Below are 16215 nucleotides of genomic sequence, written 5' to 3' on the forward strand. Positions count from 1 at the left end.
CAGCCCGGCTGAGTCATCAGCGTAATCAGCACACTTCCGTTCGAAACTGTTCGCCCTTCCCTGGCCATTTTGGATCTAATGCCTGTCCATTCAAGTGCGTTGTTTCCGCCGTTGCGGAGCCAAAATGGCGGAGGGTTGTGGCTGCCTCTGTGGTGTATTCCAACTGATTTGAGAGCAAGATGGCAGCTTCAGTGGAAGACGAGTTTGAAGATGCGCCTGATGTAGAGCCTTTAGAGCCGACATTAAAGAATATTATAGAGCAGAAATCACTCAAATGGATCTTTGTCGGGGGTAAAGGTGGCGTGGGCAAGACAACATGCAGGTGGGTGAAAAAACGATAGGGTTTTTACAGTTGAGGCTGTTAGCTGTCAGTGCTGCTTTAGCTTCAACACAAGATTATTCATACATATCTGCTGTTTTACTGTATTAAAATACAGGTTAAAACGCACTTAAACGCTGGTTAAAAACAAACAAATTTCTAAATATATTCTACCCGCAACCTAACATAAGTCGAAATAGTAATTTCTGATATTTTAGAAAAATACTTTACGTGTGAGTTGTTTTTAAAACCTCTTTCTTTGTGAATAATTCTTCTTCTTCGTTATAATTCATTAATAATATTAAAATACCACAGATATACAGGGAGATGAATGAAAGTGGGTGGTATTAGCCATTTAAACAACTCATATTTACATTTGTTCTGCCACCTATACTGCCACTTTAATCATGAAATGATACTGTAATTTCACTGCAACAGGTGTTTATAAACGGCATGATTCAAAAACTGTTCTTATTTTCTTAATTCTTTCTGATTGACCTTCAATAATTAAGTTCTCTTGTCATTTTTGAATTGACTTGATATAGAAAACATTCCTGTTTTTGCCCAAAAAAATCAGCCAAGACTTGTCAAATCAATATTGAAAGTTTTTCTCAATAATAATGTAATAGTGTCATTGATTTCTTCTCTAGATGTGAAGTATAAGTTATCTAGAATAAGTGTTATTTTTGGCTTGTGTTGCAGCTGCAGTCTGGCGGTTCAGTTGGCGGCTGTGAGAGAGAGCGTCCTCATCATATCCACAGATCCAGCGCACAACATCTCAGATGCCTTCGACCAGAAGTTCTCCAAGGTGCCCACCAAAGTCAAGGGCTACGACAACCTCTTTGCCATGGTGCGTTATCAACGACACACTGTTTTCACTAAATACAGCGTGTACACTAAAAACAGCAGCTCTACATTCACAAGCATCTCTTATTCACTCCATGTACACAACAATGTTATAGGGATAGTTCACCCAAAAATTTTAAACCAATGAGGTTCATTCTTGTTACGCAGCACATTTAAGCTTCTTAAGAACCAATGAGGTTTATTCTCATGTGTTACGCAGCACATTTAAGCTTCTTAAGAACCAATGAGGTTTATTCTCATGTGTTACGCAGCACATTTAAGCTTCTCAAGAACCAATGAGGTTTATTCTCATGTGTTACGCAGCACATTTAAGCTTCTTAAGAACCAATGAGGTTTATTCTCATGTGTTACGCAGCACATTTAAGCTTCTTAAGAACCAATGAGGTTTATTCTCATGTGTTACGCAGCACATTTAAGCTTCTCAAGAACCAATGAGGTTTATTCTCATGTGTTACGCAGCACATTTAAGCTTCTTAAGAACCAATGAGGTTTATTTTCGTGTTACGCAGCACGTTTGAGCTTCTCAGGAACCAATGAGGTTCATTCTCGTGTTACGCAGCACATTTGAGCTTCTCAAGAACCAATGAGGTTTATTTTCGTGTTACGCAGCACATTTAAGCTTCTCAAGAACCAATGAGGTTCATTCTCGTGTGTTGCGCAGCACATTTAAGCTTCTCAAGAACCAATGAGGTTTATTCTCATGTGTTACGCAGCACGTTTGAGCTTCTCAAGAACCAATGAGGTTCATTCTCGTGTGTTACGCAGCACATTTAAGCTTCTCAGGAACCATTGAGGTTTATTCTCATGTTACGCAGCACATTTAAGCTTCTCAAGAACCAATGAGGTTTATTCTCATGTGTTACGCAGCACATTTAAGCTTCTCAAGAACCAATGAGGTTTATTTTCGTGTTACGCAGCACGTTTGAGCTTCTCAAGAACCAATGAGGTTCATTCTCATGTGTTACGCAACACGTTTGAGCTTCTCAAGAACCAATAAGGTTCATTCTCATGTGTTACGCAGCACATTTAAGCTTCTCAGGAACCAATGAGGTTAATTCTCGTGTTACGCAGCACGTTTGAGCTTCAGCAAGAACCAATGAGGTTCATTCTCGTGTTACGCAGCACGTTTGAGCGTCTGTTTATATTTGGTGATGAATGTTTATATGTAAATAAAAGCCTAAATTGGAACGTTTCATCATATAAAGCGATCAAGTCTCTTCAGAAGCCGCTTGATTCGTATTGATTTATTTTACAATCTCTTTATGAAAGGTTTCAACAGTTTTGGTTGAATAGGGACAGAAATCTCTCATTTCATAAAAAATATCTTAATTTGTGTTACAAAGATGAACGAAAGTCTTAAGGCCTGTACACACCGGGACGAATATCGCGCGCGCTTATCGCCAGCGTTTTTCGTGCCGTTTTTCGTGCCGAGTGTTCACACCCAAGCGATTTTTACTGGCGCTGCGCCGAGTGAACGTGCACATTCAGTCGATGCGCTCCCGGTACACAAGATGGTGCTGCGGCACTTTAAGCCTCTGACACTCGCTTGTCACACAAAGGAGAAGAGAGACAGTATTTACGTGCTTGCCAAAACCATAGACATATTATGTATATGGACAAAACCATTCACACACTTTTTGCTAACTGGCAAGCAGCATTAGCAGTTCATCTTCTTCTTTGTATACTTACTACTTCTTCGTCGTATCAATGTGTGCTCAGCAAGACCGTTTTGCGCTTGAGCGCCACCAAGTCGTGTTTTACTGTCATTTCAGCAGCTCCAGGCACGTGAACAAAAGCGCCGATCTCATTGGTCGGACAGTTTTTTACGCGCCGCGTCAAAATAAAAAAACGAACCCGAGGCGTTTTTTAAAAAATGACGCTTTTACGCCTGGCGTTTTGCGCGTCGGTGTGAACACTCATATTGGCCAGGGCTCCAGAGTGCGACTAAATGGTCGCATTTTGCGACTAAAATTTGAGAGTGTGCGACTGAATTTTACATCCAGTCGCACATGTGCGACCAGTAAATTTGCCTGCTGTCGGTACTGGAGAAATTAAGAAAATACACTTACTAATTATAATTGATAGACGTTATGTCTCGAAAATTCTATCTTTGCCAGCCGTTTCTATATGAGATAATATTAAACCATTTGTCCGTGATGCATTTTTGCCATTCGCAATCCAGAAGAGAGAGAAAGCGAGTGAGCTCTCTCACGTGGAGCTACAGCGAACACCACAGCACAGTCAGCTTAATGAGTGACGATGGCCAAGAACTACACAAAAGTTTAGTCTGCTTAAACTTTAGGGATGTGCTGTGATATTAATCTAATTTTATTTTCGATTTTGGCTTCCAAGAATTATAAAAAGATGGTATGAGGTAAAACTATTCCGTGTTCAGTCGAGCTCATCCTTCCCTTCACAGCTGCGCTGTCATTTCTCATTAAACCTAAACTAAACGTCAGATTCAGTGATTGTTGTAAACTGTAGTCTCTACTGTTGCTAAACTGCGGGATGTGTTTGATAATAAAGAGCTATTAAATGCACAATAATCCGCACAAGAGACGCTGTTTCCAACTTCAAGGCGGTTTATGTGTGTGTGCTGCGAAATGGACCGACTTGCACTTAATATTTATAGGCTTCGTGTGCGCTTCTAAACCATCAAATAAACAACAAATAGCCGGTGTCAAAATGACCGGATTGGAGAGTAGTTATTTTAACAGTTTATATCTTAAATGGGCGTAAATAGTTTGGAGAAATAGGAGAATATGATATTAGTTCACATTCGATCGGTCTTAAAGGGGCAGCGTCTAATAAACCTGCTGACGATTGAGCCATTAATTCGAATTGAACAAAAGGCAAATAGAAAATATTCACATCTCTTGAATTAATAACTTTAGCTTTTATAAGCATTAATCTATCAATTTTTGCAGTGAAAACTATGCAGTGTTATTTTACATTTCATCACTTTATTAGATTTCTTTGTAGGTTTGTTCTTTACTGTAATATTAATGTTAGCAGACCTTCCGAATGCCTGCACACTGGTCCATTTACAAATAGATGTTTTATATTTTGTTCAAACTTTGCGGTTTCTTTTGCTATAGATATTTTACTTTTCAGATTATAAAGCCATGTTAATTATGTTCTTAATTATGTTTTTTTTTATTATAAAAAAATTAAATAAAGTATAATAAAAAGAACCAGTAAGTATACTGTTAAAGTACCGGATCGATAAGCAGTATCGGTAAGAGTAGTAATACCATTAAAACCTTAACGATACCGATCCCTATTAGTAATACAGTGGAAATTAGTAGATTTGGTTAGCATGTTGATTTACGGTGTGCGACCCTAAAATTTCTGGTTGTGCCCCTTAAATTTTCAGTTGGGGGCCACTGTGCTCCTAGTGAAAAAAGTTAGTCTGGAGCCCTGTTGGCGCCCATTGTTTAGTCCCGAGGCGTTAAACGTCGGCGATAAACGCGTGCGAAAATCGTCCCGGTGTGAACAGGCCTTTATGCTGCGTTCACACCAAGCGCGAATAGAGCGCCAGGAGTGAGTGATTTCAATGGAGAGGCGTGTTGACGCGTGTCTGGAGGTCCTGCGGCGCGATAGACGCGATTCCGCCTCATTCACGCGAATTGGACGCGACTTGAGCTTCTTGCGTGACATGCGCGTTATGCGCTAGTCATGCTTTTTGTGCATTCGCGCGTTTGAAGCGAATTCGCGTCTTGACGCCCGAGTTGAACATTTTTTACTTTGCCGTCAATTCGCGCCGCATTAACCAATCAGGAACCTGCTCGCTGCGGTCACTTCGCTTCAAACGCTCAATTTCTATGCGCGTCCAATTCGCTGCAGACGCGCGAATGGATTAAAAATTTCCACGCGTCAAACTAGACGCGGTAGACGCGATTTTGACGCTGTATTCGCGTTTGGTGTGAACGCAGCATTATGGGTTTGGAACAACATCAGGGTAAATGATAACATTTAATTTTTGGGTTAGTATGTCACAAAAAAGCTCTATTATACCGGTTAGTTTTGCTTACTAGTTTTGCCCAGCCCTACATGTCATTTAAAGTTGAGACACGTAGCACATGTTTAAAGGGTTAGTTCACCCAAAAATGAAAATTCTGTCATTAATTACTCACCCTCATGTCGTTGGACACCCGTAAGACCTCCGTTCATATTCGGAACACAAATGAAGATATTTTAGTTGAAAGCTGATGGCTGAGAAAGGCTTCACACAGGCCTCCATTGGCATTCAGTACATTGACACTTCCAAGATCCATGAAAGGCACTTAAAACGTCGTTACAAAGTCTATCTCACCACAGTGGCTCTACAATAATCATACAATGCGACGACAATAGTTTTTGTGCGCAAAAAAAATCAAAATAACACCTTTATCCAACTTGTTCTTGTCTTCCGTGTGTGCCTCCACGACGCATGCGCGAGAATATGACGTAGCGCCGGTGTTCGGGAATCGATGAAATACACACTTAAGCTCCATTTTGAGCACTACGCCGAGACCTAAAGCACGATCAATGTAGAATCCAACAGCTTAGACACGCGCTTCTTCCTCTGCTCGTAAACAAATCGCTTCTGGGTCATATGTCCGAACGCCGGATCTGCGTCATATTCTCGCGCATGCGTCGTGGAGGCATACACGGAAGTCGAGAACAAGTTGGATAAAGGTGTTATTTTGATTTTTTTTTGCGCACAAAAACTATTGTCGTCGCATTGTATGATTATTGTAGAGCCACTGTGGTGAGATAGACTTTGTAACGACGTTTTAAGTGCCTTTCATGGATCTTGGAAGTGTCAATGTACTGAATGCCAATGGAGGCCTATCTGAAGCCTTTCTCAGCATCAGCTTTCAACTAAAATATCTTCATTTGTGTTCCGAATATGAACGGAGGTCTTACGGGTGTCCAACGACATGAGGGTGAGTAATTAATGACAGAATTTTCATTTTTGGGTGAACTAACCCTTTAAACTCGTGTGTGTGATTTACATCAGGAACTTGTGCTGTTCTTGCCAAATAAAAAAAAATTACTGTGAAGATGTTGCAAGAAGAAGAGTGATATGAAACCAAGATTGCTTTACAGAAACGATGTATTATCTGGTTTAATGGCCCCTGTTGTTTGAGATTTAGTTTAACGTCCCTGTGTTTAAAATGAATTTAATATAAAAATGAATTCAACTTAAAGATGATAAAATGCATGAGATAATATTGTGTTCTCTATCTCTGTAGGAGATCGACCCCAGTCTTGGTGTGGCTGAGCTGCCCGATGAGTTCTTTGAGGAGGACAACATGCTCAGTATGGGGAAGAAGATGATGCAGGAAGCCATGAGTGCGTTTCCTGGCATCGATGAGGCCATGAGCTACGCAGAGGTCATGAGGTCAGACATGCACAGCATCATGTGTTGAACTTATTCCACTGTAATCATTTCAAAATCTTTCAAATGCGCCGTTTCGAAAAGCTCTGGTCACGGGGTATTTAGACCAGATGTGATTTGGCTTTCATTTTCTCCATCTGCATTTCAAACAGTTCTTCAATAGACCGCTGTAAGTCATGAAGGAAAAACACGCTCCAAAATGAATTGCCTATCTTCAAAGCTAAGAAGTGTTTGAAAATCCTAGAATCAGATAGAGGTGAAAGTGTGCGCTTAACATCTTTCATGAGGGAAGGAACTACTGTAAATTACATAATTCAGTACACAAACGGTCATACAATATAAAACTCTGGCTTTCTTGGCCGTTTTATGCAGTGCCATTGTTTACATCTAGTCTAGTTGTCTACGCCACGTACATATATAAAATATTTCATTTTATAATTAATTAAATTTTTTTACTTATTAACTCATTAATCTATCTAAAATGTTAAATGTATATATATATTATATATAGGGCTGGGCGATATGGCCAATATTTCATATCCCGATATAGCTCATTTGATATCCCGATAACGATATACATAACGATATAGCAATTTTTCTGTTAATTCAGTTCATGAATAGTCTATACAAAATTGCAATGTGGAAATGCAGTTTGAAATGATATACAAAACAAATAAAGGTAGTATGGACTAAATTTTTATTTTATTTAGAACTAGGGATGCACCGAAATGAAAATTCTTGGCCGAAACCGAAAACCGAAAAAGAGGAAACCAAGGCCGAAAACCGAAACACCGAAATAAATTATGCCAATTATTAGTATTGCATTTATGGTTATGACTGTTTACTAACTTTACTAAAATCAAGGCATTGTAATTGCATAAATTAATATTAAAGTTTCAAAGAATAAATCAATTACAAATTATGCCAATATTTATTTAGCACATTGCAACAATGCACAGTATAAAATAAAATTCAAACTAAAATGTTTAACTTGACCCCACTCATTTGTGCATTAAATAATAATGTACAGGCCTACAGAAAGATTTTAAAATTAAATGTTCTCTCATAAAAACAAAGTACATTTAGGTCTAGTGCATTTAAAATTTTTCTCTGTAGGACTACTACAAGAGAGTGCATTCAGAACAAGTGCAACTGCTTAAAGATAAAACTATTTTCTCTGTAGGCCTTCAACATAATAGTGTATCAAAGCAAAGACTGCCATAGCCCATATGTTAACTGTAGAATAGAGGTGTAACGGTACACAAAACTGACGGTTCGGTACAGCAGTTTTACAAAATGACTTTTTATTTATTTTTATTGGTTTACTGGAAAAAAAAAGTATCTGTTCTTAAATGAATTAAATTATAACTAAAAGTGTATTGAAGATATTGCTGTAAACTATATAGGGAGCCCTTACTTGCACATTAATATTAAAGGTTAACAACAGAGCCCAAACTATTAGCCTAAATTCAGTTGCTATTTATTTTTTAGGTCTAATAATCAACACTCAAATAACATCGTACACAAACATGCAAACTTCACATAAGGCAGTTTTTGCAATAACTAATAATCTAATAATAAAATAGTTTTTTCTCCAATTCGTTGTTGAAATATAATCATTTATACACAGTGTCTGTCATTTTCATGACAGGTTTATTTAAACATACAGGAAATAATCAAGATATCATTAACAGGTTAAGTAGAATATAATGAATATAACGGCTAATATAGGTCATATATTTAGTGAAAGAGTTGATTTACTCTAGTGAATAAAATTCTGTGGACACTGAATGACTGCCTGAGGTAAATGTGATGCTAAAGTTGCATGACATTGTTTAGGCTAGTTTACAAGCAGTTATATTGACGTCTTTTCGCTGTTGAAACACTGATTGAGCAATTACACCACATATGATACGTGACAGTAAGTGTTAATGTATCCTCAACATACCTTAGATGTTCATTCATGTTTATTCTTAAGGAAGAGATGATCGATCGCGCTCACAGATGATCGCGTTCACGCGCGCGCGCGCCGCGGCTTGAACTGTGATGTGATCAGTGATGCCACATTAAAGAGCGTCAAAACGGCATTTATCGTTTGAATTTCGTGATACATGTTGATCGATGTTTGTGTGGGAACTCACAGTGAAGTTTGTTCCTCTTCTCATCGAGAACATGAGCTCTGGCTGTCAGTGCTTGTACATGGAGCTGACGTAGGTGTTTCTCAAATATACTGCTTCAGACAAGCACGTGCAGGTCGCGGTTTCTGTTTGCGTCATCACAACATTTCGGCCGTGTTGTTTCGGTGATAAAAGTATTTCGGCCGAAAACCGAAAATGCACTTTTGGGCCATTTTCGGCCGAAAATTTTCGGTGGCCGAATATTCGGTGCATCCCTATTTAGAACCTTTTTTTCAAGCAAGACTGTTGGTAAAGTTAACACCTGCCACTAAAATATTTCAACATATAGCAGCAGCCAGCTTTTAACAGTAACACCACCCAGACTTCTCTTGCAGCATCATGTAGGTGTAAAGATGTTTCCAAGTAGTATTCTTACAGAGCATAAAAGCCTGTTGCAGCGTTTGTGTCTGGAGTTTGTTTTGAGCGCTTATGCCACCACTCGACGCTGCTTTTGCAGTTTTTGCTCGTTGACTCTCTCTGTATTCTTTTTCGTGGTTCTTGCGCTGGTGATAAAATAAATTAGTAGTGTTCAGTGTTTCCCACAGATTAGAAACCAATTTGTGGTGGTGGGCGGGGAATTTGGGGTTGGTGATTGGCACAAATATCGATTTATTTTAATATATTAACAATTATATATTAATATATCTTGATTCAGTATCAACTCATATGTATATAGCCTACTGTACATATAAGGAAAAATAAGTTTGCCTTTTTAGCACTATTTCAAACTATTTTAAATGATATTTGCTCACATTCATTAATATTCACTTGTGTGTGCTTGTACAGGGAGTGCAGAATTATTAGGCACGTTGATTTTCTGATCTTATTTTTTTTCCAGGCACATTTGACCAATTCCAAACCACAGTAATCCTAATAACTACTATTGATTTAGTATTTAATAATGTATAAGTGATATATAATTGTTCATGAAGGCTGGAAATGAAAAACACCTTATATTCAGGTGTGCAGAATTATTAGGCATGTTTTCTTTTACAGATAAATTGAGCCAAAAAAGAGATTTAACTCAGACTGAAAAGTCAAAAAGTATTAAATGCCCATGAGAAGGATGCAATACTAATGCAATACTAGACATTGCAGTTAAGGCGTGACCATTGGACAGTGAAATGCTTGTTGGGTCAGCAGGATCTGACAAAAACAGGTGGCGGAGAAAAGACACCTGTTAACTGCAAAAGAATTAAGAATTAAGGTGAAGAATTAAGGGTGAAACCATCAGGAACCCTTTAGTCTCCAGCGCCACCATTTTCCAAAGCTGCAACCTACCTGGAGTCTCCAGAAGTGCAAGGTGTCAGGATCTCAGAGACTTCAGTTAGGTAAAGAATCCTAAAAAATGACCCCCACTAGATAAGAATCACAAGCTGAAGTGTTGTAAAATACATGAAGAAGGTTTTTTTATAGGCTTTATGGACAGATAGGTTGAGAATGACTCTTGAAGGACCAGCACCACATCCTCTAGTACCACTGTTTGAAGAATTCATCTTCCAGAATCTGGCAGTACGTTTTGCAGAGATGGACTAAAAATGCCACTGTTGGTGCTTTCAGCGGTGGACAGGGGTCAGCATGGGCACCCATACACAACAAACTGAGATGCTCTGTGTATTCTGACACCTTTCTATCAGAACCAGCATTAACTTCTTGAGCAATTTGAGCTCGAGTAGCTCGTCTGTTTGATGGGACCACACAGGCCAGCCTTCACTCCACACGTGCATCAATGAGCCTTGGCCGCCCATGAGCCTGTCGCCGGTTCTTCACTGTTCCTTCCTTGGAGCACTTTTGATAGAGACTGACCACTGCAGACCGGGAACATCCCACAAGAGCTGCAGTTTTGGAGATGCTCTGACCCAGTCGTCTAGCCATCACAATTTGGCCCTTGTCAAACTCACTCAAATCCTTACTCTTGCCCATTTTTCCTGCTTCTAACACATCAACTCTGAGGACAAAATGTTCACTTGCTGCCTAATATATCCCACCCACTAACAGGAGCCGCGATGAAGAGATAATCAGTGTTATTCACTTCACCGTTCAGTGGTCATAATGTTACGCCTGATCAGTGTAATATATATATTATTATTGTTTATTTTTTTTATGCATTCTCATTCTTATCTGTCATCTTCTTCTTCTTCTTCTTCTGCAGGTTAGTGAAAGGCATGAATTTTTCAGTGGTGGTGTTTGACACGGCCCCGACGGGACACACTCTGCGTCTGCTCAACTTCCCCACCATCGTGGAGCGAGGACTGGGCCGCCTCATGCAGATCAAGAACCAGATCAGCCCCTTCATCTCACAGGTATCCGCACTGCATTCTGGGAAACGGAATATTTGTGAAATAGTGTAATATAGAGAAAAAAGTCTACATTTCTAAACTACAATTTAATGTAAGCTCTAAGTGTAGTTCTGTCAAATGACTGCAGATGTGTAACATGCTGGGCCTGGGAGACATGAATGCAGATCAGCTGGCGTCTAAACTGGAGGAGACTCTGCCTGTCATCCGCTCCGTCAGCGAGCAGTTTAAGGACCCGGTGAGTGTCACGTCGCAGTAGTCCCTGCTAGTGCCTGGACAGATGTGTTCTAAAACAAACCAAAATGTGTGTCCTGATGCGTACAGGAGCAGACGACGTTTATCTGCGTGTGCATCGCAGAGTTCCTGTCTCTGTACGAGACGGAGCGGTTGATCCAGGAGCTGGCCAAGTGTCGCATCGACACGCATAACATTATCGTCAACCAGCTGGTCTTCCCCGACAGCGAGCGGCCCTGCAAGATGTGTGAAGCCCGACACAAGATCCAGTCCAAGTATCTGGACCAGGTGTGTGTTTGGGACAAGTTATGACTAATTGCATATGATGGCATTTATATGGCACAGAAACCTGTGATTCCGCTTTACAATAATAAGGTTTCATTAGTTACAGAACTAATAGTGAATAATACTTTAGATCTTAGTTTACTAATGCATTATTAAGATCAAAGTTGTATCTGTTAACATGAGTTAATGCACTGTGAACTTCCATTAACACAGATTAATGACTGGTGGAAGGATAGGTTAGGTCAGGTACAATAACTGTTATCAAATGAAACCATACCAATTTCTCATTTAATTTTTTCTGTTAAATTAATGTATTTCTATAGACTTGTTATGATTAAGAGCAATTCCTTTCCATCTTATTTTTTGCTTTTCCCCTTTCCCTGTTCGTTTTCTTTCCTTTTCCTTCCCACTTTTTCCTCCTCCTCTTCTTTTTCCCGTATACATTTCCTTTTGTCTTTCCCTATCCTCTTAACTTTTCCTTTTTTTTCTTCATTGCTTTTCCTCAATACTTCTTTTTCTTTTTTTCCCCTTCCATCTTTGTTTTCTTCTTCCTTTTTATTCCCTTTTTTCGTACTTAACCTTACTTTTCCTGTTTCCTTGCCTTCTCCTTCCCAATTTTTCCTTTTTCTTTCCTTTCCTACTTCTATCTTTTTCCTGTTTGTTTTTCCTTACTACTTATTCTTTTTTTTCTTTTCCTTCATTTTCCTTTCCCGGTTTCCTTTTCTTCATTCTATATATTTTTTAAATTAATTTCCTTCTGTCTATTGGTTTCTTCCTGTCCTTTTGTGCTTTCCCTTTTCTCATTTTCTTCTTCTTCCCAATTTTTCGTCCCCTTCTGCTTTTTCCATTTCCTTTTCTGTTTTCCCTTTATTTTCCTTCTTTTTCCGTTTATTTTTTCCTTTTTCTTTATACTTTTCTTAATAATTTCTAATATCCCTCCTCTCTATTTTCCCCTTCCGTCTTTTTCTTCCTCTTTCCTTCATGCTTTTCCTTTTCTCATTTTCTTCTCCTTCCCAATTTTTCCTCCCCTTCTACTTTTTATCTCTTCCCTTTATACTTTTCCAATAATGTTTTATTATTCCATTTTTCTTCCTCTTTCTTTTATACTTTTCTTTTTCTCATTTTCGCACCTTGCCTTACTTTTCCCTTTTCTCTTTCCTTCTCCTTCCCAAATTGTTTCCTTAATTTTCTATGTATTTTCCATTTCTTTTCTCTTTGCATTTCCTTTCCTCTTTGTCTTTATCCATGCCCTTTTCCTCTATTCCTCCCCATTTTCTTTTTTTTTTTTTCCCTTCCCTATTTTCCTTTCCTCTCTATTTCATTTCCTCTCGCTCTCGCTCTCTCAGATGGAGGATTTATATGAAGATTTCCACATAATAAAGTTGCCTCTGCTGCCGCACGAGGTTCGAGGAGCGGACAAGGTCAACACTTTCTCCATGCAGCTGCTGGAGCCCTACATCCCCCCCAAGAAGTGACTTAAACGATTCCCACGGATCAAACACACACCATCGCATCCCACCTCCTCTGCTTGTCTCTGATACATGCGTCCCTCTGTCTCTCCACTCTCTCTGGTTTTCTGTTCATGTATGCCACCATGTTGCTCCAATGATCCGTAACGAATGTCAGCCGAGAGTTAAGCGGCCTGCTTAGAAACATAAAACAATCTTGATGGATTATGTTGCTTTGTGATGATGGTGTTTGTATTTAAGCATAAGAAAAAAACACTCATTCCTGATGTGTGTTCAAGAAAGGAGTTTCAAATTGATATTGGCGCAGGAATGTACATCAGTTCAGCTCTGATTCAGCGGTTGAACAGGAGTAGTATCATTACAAATCATCACCAATTCAGTTTAATCTGATTTAGGGTCAGTGAATGACACCATAAACCTTTATTTCAGATTCTGGTCAGTCTTAATAGACTTTATATTGGTTCAGTAGTGGTGTTAACTGAGAGGGTCCAACTTAAGGAGACGATACATATTTTAGTTAGTTGTTAAAAAGGGATAGTTCACCCCCAAAAAAGAGAGAGAGAGTATTTTGTCATTATGTAATCACCCTCATGTTGTTCCAAACCCTAGGTTTTTATTTTTTAATGTAAAACGGAGATATTTTGAAGCACTATTTGATTGTGTATGTGAAATCTATTGCACGGACTGCATGACGTTTGTTACGACGAGGATGTGTATATAATGACAGAATCTTCACTTCTGGATGAACTATCCTTTAAACTTCTATTTTCAGTGAATCAAACTGTAATTACCGTGTACAAACATTGCGATTCAATGTATTTAATTAATTTTTTGCCGTTAGTTAAAGTGATGTATTTATATAGACTTGCAATGATTAAGATAATTTCTGTTCAGATCTTCTATAACATTTATTTAAGCGACGTCCGTTTCTGGTTTTGAGTTGTGAAGCACAACATTCGTTCTCTTGTTCTTGTCCTCCTCGTCATTTGGCAGTCCGCATGCATCACAACAGGAACACACTTGCACCCTTCAAGGAGGTCAGATGCTTATTTAAACCTGCTGCAAAAACACTGCAACCTGTCAGCCCAGACCACAATATCACAGTACACGCCACGCTGGTTATGATGACATTAAGTGTGTTTTCCTGCTTTTATCATCCTGTGATTTCACAGCATGTGGGCTCCTTAGTTCATGAAGCGCAGGGGCAAGAAGTCACTAACCTGATAGGATATCAGAACGAGAGATTGGGATCTTTATCAGTCATCATTCAGTTTTTCTGAAGTTTCTTCCTTCTACATTTACAACTAGTTACTGCCTTTCCAAATTTTGGCTTCTTTTTGTAGAAGCACACTTGAGTTTCAAAGCAAATAAAACACTATTCTCCATCTACTGCAGCAGGTGCTTCTGTCCAGTTATTTATGTTTTGTGTGTAATACCAAGGCTAATTGTTCATGCACACATTGTACATCACAACTAATCATCTCGAGTGGAAACTGCAGAACAGTTTCAGTGGCAAACACTGCAGCAGTGGTACATTAAAAACACTATCCAATGAGTTTAGGTTTCTTTTTGAAGTTTTAATTTTACACCTTCGATGACGAGAATTTATTTACACTACTATTCAAAAGTTTGGGGTTTGTAAGATGTTTTTAAAACATCTTTTTATTGATTGTAATTATATTATAAAATGTAATTTATTCCTGTGATCAAAGCTGTATTTTCAGCATCATTACTCTAGTCTTCAGTGTCACATGATTCTTCAGAAATCATTCTAATATGATGATTTGATGCTCAAGAAACATTTATGATTATTATAAATGTAGAAAACATGCATTCTTTGATGAAAAAACTGATTTAAAAAAAAAACTGAATTCTGTTGTATAAATCTACTTACGGTTCAATTTAATGCATCCTTGCTGAGTTAAAGTATTTATTTATTTACAAAAAAAACAAGTTTTTTGTGGAAAAACTAAGATTTTAAGAACTCAAGTGAAAAATTTGAGTGAGTAGTCTATTAAATTCACTTAAAATAAGAATTTATGTTGTTGGAAACCAGTAGCCTATGAATTTCTTCCTTGGAGAAAAAGGAAAGGTTGTCAGAATATGTCTTTGTCCTTTTTATCTTTTTTTTTTTTTTTTTAAGCACGATGAAAGTGGTCCATATACTTGTGTACTATATTCCATGTCTTCTTAAACCATACAGTAGCTGTTTGTGAGTGGCAGCGAGTCTGTAGCCATTTTCAAAAAACATCTAAACACATCTTATCCAGCAGCACCTGACCAATTAAGACTAGCACTTAAAGGGATAGTTCACCCAAAAATGAAAATTCTGTTATCATTTACTCACCCTCGAGTTGTTCCGAACCTGTATGAGTTTCTTTGTTCTGCTGAGCACAAAAGAAGATATTTTGAAGAATGTAACAAAGTAGATAGAGCAACCATTGACTACCATAGTAGGGAAAAAATTGTTACAAACATTCTTCAAAATATTTTCTTTTGTGTTCAGCAGAACAAAGAAACTCACACAGGTTTGGAACAACTTGAGGGTGAGTAAATGATGACAGAATTTTCATTCTTTTTGTTTGTCAGAAAAACAGTTTGTTTTTCTGTTTGTTTATTTAATATTAAATGTGTACTGCGCTAGACTAACTGAGACTAGTTACAGCATTTGTATGTTGTTCCGCCCTATTTGTCTGATTGCTTCTATTGCTCTCCTCATTTGTAAGTCGCTTTGGATAAAATCGTTGGTTAAATGATTAAATGTAAATCCATCCATTATAAAAGTAATCGACAGGGCTCCGGGGGCTAATAAAGCCCTTCTGAAGCGAAACCATGCGTTTGTGTAAGATCCATATTTAAAATTTTATACAGTAAAATATCTAGCTGCCGCCAGACCACCTTCCGTATTCAACTTACGGAAAAAAGCATAACTGACGCGACATATGACGTCAAAATGCTTATGCTATGTTTGACCTCATATGTCGCGTCAGTTACGCTTTTTTTCGTAAGTTGAATACGGAAGGTGGTCTGGCGGCAGCTAGATATTTTACTGAGAGGTGTTACACTTTCTGCGTAAGTTTAATACAGAAGTCAGAGTATATAGGGCTGGCAGAAGCTAGATATTTTAGATAATGCTTGATAAAGTTTGGATCAAGGGCTAATTTTAATTTTTGTGTGAACT

At 38.4% G+C, this 16215-nt stretch overlaps 1 protein-coding gene across 1 annotated transcript; it reads left to right on the forward strand.

The window, feature by feature from the left end:
* The first annotated feature begins 110 nt into the window (after positions 1-110).
* On the forward strand, positions 111-14590 carry get3 (guided entry of tail-anchored proteins factor 3, ATPase). The gene is made up of 7 exons (XM_079812739.1): positions 111-322; positions 1022-1169; positions 6427-6575; positions 10902-11052; positions 11177-11284; positions 11371-11568; positions 12912-14590. Exons 1-7 carry the CDS (start codon positions 180-182, stop codon positions 13038-13040), a joined length of 1026 nt encoding a protein of 341 aa, XP_079668865.1. The 5' UTR covers positions 111-179; the 3' UTR covers positions 13041-14590.
* The last annotated feature ends 1625 nt before the right edge of the window (positions 14591-16215 follow it).

The sequence above is a fragment of the Gobio gobio genome, assembly GCF_949357685.1.
Source record: "Gobio gobio genome assembly, chromosome: 3".
Taxonomy (NCBI): domain Eukaryota; kingdom Metazoa; phylum Chordata; class Actinopteri; order Cypriniformes; family Gobionidae; genus Gobio; species Gobio gobio.